Source organism: Cynara cardunculus (genome assembly GCF_001531365.2).
Source record: "Cynara cardunculus var. scolymus isolate 2C chromosome LG 5, CcrdV1, whole genome shotgun sequence".
Taxonomy (NCBI): domain Eukaryota; kingdom Viridiplantae; phylum Streptophyta; class Magnoliopsida; order Asterales; family Asteraceae; genus Cynara; species Cynara cardunculus.
The window spans coordinates 36295981-36301980 of NC_037532.1; the positions used below are offsets into that span (position 1 = coordinate 36295981).

Here is a 6000-nt window from a genome sequence, read left to right on the forward strand (position 1 = left end):
ATTTATATCACATCAAGATTTGGGCTAAGACCGCCCACATCAAGGTTTGGGCTAAGACCGGGCCGATTGATAATTGTTGAAGGGTGGGTTAAGCAATTCTTAGAAAACAAAGGACTAAAATAATTATAAACAACAAATTACAAGGACTTACTTTTATATATTTATGTGCATTCAGAAAAATAAAAAAAAATAATGTATGTAAGAAGGGAAATTAATTATAAAAAATAGTCAATACATGGGGCCGTTTACCTAAATGCTTACCCGATAAGTATTTACTGATAGGATTCAACATTATAATTTATTTTGATACGTAAGATTTTAGTACATCAAAACATATCGAATGCAACAAGTTACTGGGTAAGTGCTTACCTGGGTAAGAGTCGCCATCTTTACTTATCGGCTAAGACTCTCTATCATTTTTATTGTTTTTACCCGGTAAGATTCTTGATCCTTCTCATGTTCATCCGATAAAGAAATTTATCTAGTAAGCATTTACTAAATAAATGTTTAATAAATGACTCCTAACTCTTTTCACTTTTTAGTCATGTAAGGAACCAATTTCAATAAATAGTAAATTCTTATACATAAAGCTTACATATATCATATGTGTTATGACTGGTTTTGAGCAAAACAGAAAAAATAATAATAATAAGAACCCCTACGCCGAACAAAAAAGTGGTTTTCCGCTTAAGAATTCCATTTTCTACGTAAGGATTCTGTTTTCCACGAAAGAAGTCTTCTTTTTATTATTATTTTTGCCAAAAATCGGTCGTTATACATTTGTGTAAGTTTTATACGTAAAGATTAAATAAAAAATGAATTTGGGTTAGAATATGACCACTTAGGGATGGACCCAATTTTTTTTCAAACGGTGGCACCGTTTAACTATAAGAAAAAAATATAGGGAAATTTTTGCAAACGATGTCATCATTTGATTATAAGAAACAAATGTACATAATTTTTTTTCAAACGGTGTTACCATTTGACTAAGAAATGACACTAACTTGGGTTTTGGCTGGAATAAAAGTCTTGCAAACCAACTCTACCAAATAAAACTTGTTCTAATTGTAGTTTCAAAATAAATACGATGACACACAACAAATAATACGATAGTACATTTCATGAACCTAAATTTTTTTACCCTAAGATGCGTGCTATCATATGCTCTCTTATAGGTCTGTCACTATAACCACTTATCAACTTTGACTATTTATATAAATTTCAGAATGCATCAAAATTCAAAGACTTAGGGGTCACGTACGGAGTGATGGACCCCTTTTGGCCATTTGTGTGTTATAAACAAGGTATTTCAAATTTCAAGCCATGCTTCCTTGAACGTGGATCATGGGTCATCTCATTTATTGTGAATCATTAATTCCTTAAAACCATGTTTCTAGAATACCATTTTTATCACACATTTCATTTGTTTTTGGTGTTTTTGAAATTTCAAGTTGGTCAATATGATATTTAAGAATTTGGTATCTTTTTATTGACTGTTAAATGAGAGACTTTTTTGTTCTTTTACTAATTTTTGTTTTTTGTACAACCAAAATAGATTTTCATGGTTTTGGTTTGTTTTTAGTTGACGGTTTCATGCATATTACTCGATTTATTAACATGAATTGAAGTTGAGATATTGATACAAGTTCTTCTCTTATGAATCAATAACCCTTTGGGGTTATTTTGCACTTGGAATCAGTGAATTTGGCACTGGACGTTTCCCAAACGGGTACTGACTGGTAATAAATACCGGGACTTCGCAGTTTTTTGTTAGGTAAAAGATAGAAAAATGGAAATGTTCTTCATTTAGTATAATTTCTTTCAACGACCATTAGAGAAAACCAAATCTGGAAGTTTTTACAAACCATGAACGTTATCTTATAATTTCCAAATAGCTATGCGAGCCTATTAATCTCAGGGAAAAACCACATGTTTTGTAGGTAGCCCGGAGTCACCGCATTTGAATCTCCATGACCACAACAAGATTTTTATTTCTCCTTGGATTTGAACCTGAGACCTCTAGACACTTTTAACCTTTAAAACTCAAGCTCAAATCAATCAAACACTGCTTATGTGGTTGAAACATATGATTTTTTACAAACCACATGGATCACGTTTGTAGTTTACTCTAAAATCTAATTTTGAATTTCTTGGGAGAATTTTCATCAAGAAACTGTGTTTCTAGAAATAAAATTTTGCTGTCAAGTTATTAATAAGTTTTTCATATCTTATTACTCGATACTCGAATATGACTCGAACTCGGAAGTTTGATATGGAAAAAGTTATGACGATTTAGACGTATTAAGACCACCAACGACTTAAATATTTGTTCAATTTAAGTGATTCTTTTTCATTGCATCAAATGCAAAACGAGTCATTTACTTTAGTAAATGACATGAGATGTGATGTAACTTAGGGACGATTTACCAACGGTAAGTGTTTATTGTAAAAAATCACCATTCTTACTTTATCATGTAACATTCTTGGTAATTAAAATGAATTATTGTTAAATATCTTTTATTTACAGTTAAAAGTTTTCTCTCTCACTTACCTGATAATCATTTGGTAGACGACCCTTAGTCGACAAATATGTGTGTATATACATAGGATTAGGATCTCCACCATTGGATGTACATTAGGATGAGATGCATCTGATCAATCTCTATATCAAACGCGATTCATGGGCGGGTTTGCGATGTAAAGGTGATCAAAAATTCAAATCCCTTCTTATGCTTCTCATCTTAACTCTCTTTCTCACACGATCTTTCGTCTATATACATATAAATCTCTATTTTCTAATATTCAGTGATATTGTATAATGTAAAGTCATATAAGAAAATAAAGTAATATACAGGTCTTACAAAATATATAAAACGAGGGGATTATGTCACGCCACAACGATGTCACCCCTTAACCCAACGACAACGAGAGTTAACGGGACGTGAGAGAGACTTTTGCCATCATGAATTGATGATACTGCAACATCGTGTCTTTAAATCACGAGTTCTTTGAGAGTCACTGCATCATGTGATATGGCTAGAATTTAATATTAGTTATTAGCATGTATTTGTTTCACAATGTGTTTATTTCACTTGTAGTCGTTCATAATGTGAACCTTTTTGACATGTTTGTGAAACAAAATTACACGTAAAAGAATTTTACATTGTGAATCGAATACATGTGAAACAAAATATACACGTAAAAGAATTTCACGTTGTGAATCGAATACATGTGAAACAAATATATGTTAATTCATACATTAAATACTATAATTAGATGAAAAAAAATCATGTGAAATAAAATCTTAAGAAATAAATTATCATGCATATCATAAATTTCAGTATTCTCAAATTATTAAGCCCTCACTTATATTTATACAGCCGTGTTTAGTAAATTTAACTGTTTATTACATCGTCAAACAGTAGGACGGTCTTAATCGATTTAGGCGTTTAAATATGAGGCTGATATTTATTTAAAGCATAAGGACATGATTTAGTCTTGTATTTCAACATCTAAATTAGTTATAACAAAATTCTGATTGAAACTTATCAAATAAATGAAGTGGTCCTATTTTCTTAACGATATAAGTTATCTATAAGATTTAAAAGGGTCTTTGACCTAACGGTATATAGTGATGGCCAAACTGGCCTGACCTATTCTGAGATCGCCAGAGGACCGAAACCGAGACCAGTTACATATTTGGAGCGATTTGAGGGACCGGCCCGACCCGGCCCGGTTTTTTTTAATGTAATTATAATTATAATTTTTAGATGTAATTTTAATTATAATAAAACGCATTTTTAAAGTGTATTTGAGTGACCAAATTACAAATTTTATAATGTATTCAAAAAATCAATCATTTTTTTTAATATCTTTTTTTGGTCCGGGACCGATTACGTTATAGAACACCTTAACTGGGCCTAAGTATGTTCGATGGGACGGGGACCGGGACCGGAACCGGTTACGACCGACACTGTTTCGGCCCGTGACCGGATTTTGGTCATCACTAGCGATATGTAAGTCTTTGGCTTCCTATGAGGTTATAAGTTCAAATCTCACCATATGTGAGGAGAGTGTGAGTTTTTTTTTGTTCAATTAACCGTATATAAAAATTATATACTTCAAAAGAAAAAAAAGATATTAAAAGACCATTTTTAACATATTTGTTGAAATGGGGAAAATATAGATTTTATGGATATTGAGCAAGTTTTTGATAAAATGGATTCTCCAAATTTGATAAAGAGCTAAGACTTCTCTAAGAGATTCTTAAAAATGAAGGATTAAAAGTCAAAATCTTTAAATAAAATTTATATTCATCTTCAACAGCTTCGTTATTTTGGAGATGACGATATGAATTATCTATACTATATCATAAAACATTTGAAAAGAAAAACTCTTAAAAATCATTCTTTATGCATGAAGTACTGTTTATTAATGCATATTCTTTAAAATTTTAAGATTACAAGTAAATTGTACATAAGTACAACTTATTGAAGCTCTATTTTGAATTCGTATAACTAACTGCAGATAAACATAATCAAATACATGATAAACATCTTATTTTAAATATAATTAGGATAATCGTTGAATTCTAACAGCATCATTGTCATTATAAAAATTAAATCGTTAAGTCAAAAATAAATTACTTTGCTATTGGAACTAAATTGAATTATAATAAAAACTTGAATTAAAGAAATTATACAAAAACAAGAACTTTTAAATAGTTAATTTGATATTAATTTCAATATATTTTTTCAAAATTTTATGATGTTCTCAAATTTATTTTTATTCAAAAGTAAAAACATTATATTTACTAAAACCACATAAACCATATTATTTTAACAGAAACTAAAATAAAATAAAACATTAAAATACTGTATTGTACGAATATCCTTATAATATTATTAAAATATCTGATTTATTTAATAAAATATTATTTCTCTTTCATTAGACATTTAATTTTCAATTCTAATTTGTATAAACAACTTTGAAAATGTTGGAAGGTCTCTTGTATCTAGAAGGTGTCTTGACTCTTCGTTTCATGGAAGCAACTAAAGTCTCATTGAAACATATTTACAATGAATTGAACTTGAAGTGATCAATGGAAGTAATTAAATTAAACAAAATTTCATTTGATTATACTTAGAATGGAAGCATTTTCCCCATTCGATTATGATTTGCAAATAACCCTACCAGATCTTGTCTATAAGGTAGATACGATCTCCTCTTCACAATTTCATTTTCTGCTCGTTTTTGCACGTAAAATTGTTCGTGAACCGGAGTTTCAGATTTCAACCGGTGAGATGCTCTGGAAACTTCGCCGGAATTCCGTTTCTGTTTCGGACTATCGATCTTCTTTGAGGTTACGAACAACATCGGCTCCTTTCCTTCGCTGTTACTCCGCCGGAGCAGATACCGGATTCTCCACCGTTTAGATCCAGATCCGGTGGAATTACTCTTCTTGCATTTAGTTATTTGAGGCGACGATCCACCGTCTGCTTTTGGTCTCCATACACAGTAGGTTCCAGAAGGTACACTTTCCAATTCATCAGCTTCTGATGAAGAATACGAAGAGGATTCTTCATGTTCATCAATAAACAATTTCCGTAACGTACCAGTAATCGAAGCAGAAACATCAGTCTCATCATTTTTTGCTTTAATCTCTCGATCTACTCCATCCTTCACCAGAAGATCGCGGTTGAAAACCGGAAAAACGGTCCAGGATCGTGAATCGATCTCTTCCTGTGAAACTTCTTCGTCTCTTAACACCAAAAACTCAAAATCCTCACCTTCAAATTCGTGAAATTCGTGAAATCGAGCTGCCTGTTCTTCATTACTCACCTTGGCGGCCGCCATGGATGTTAAACTATGAGATGAGTAACAACTGAAGCTTGGAGACGATCTCGAATCTTCGATTTTGGCTTCTTGTTGCATTTCTTTGAAAATTCCAAGAAACTTGTTTGGTTTTTTGTGATCGAAAGATGGTGAGTTGTTGATGAA

General features: G+C 31.5%; 1 protein-coding gene across 1 annotated transcript; it reads right to left on the reverse strand.

Moving 5' to 3' along the window:
- Nucleotides 1–5015: 5015 nt before the first annotated feature.
- On the reverse strand, nt 5016–6000 carry LOC112512605. The gene has a single exon (XM_025118656.1). It carries the CDS (start codon nt 5932–5934, stop codon nt 5143–5145), a length of 792 nt encoding a protein of 263 aa, XP_024974424.1. The 5' UTR covers nt 5935–6000; the 3' UTR covers nt 5016–5142.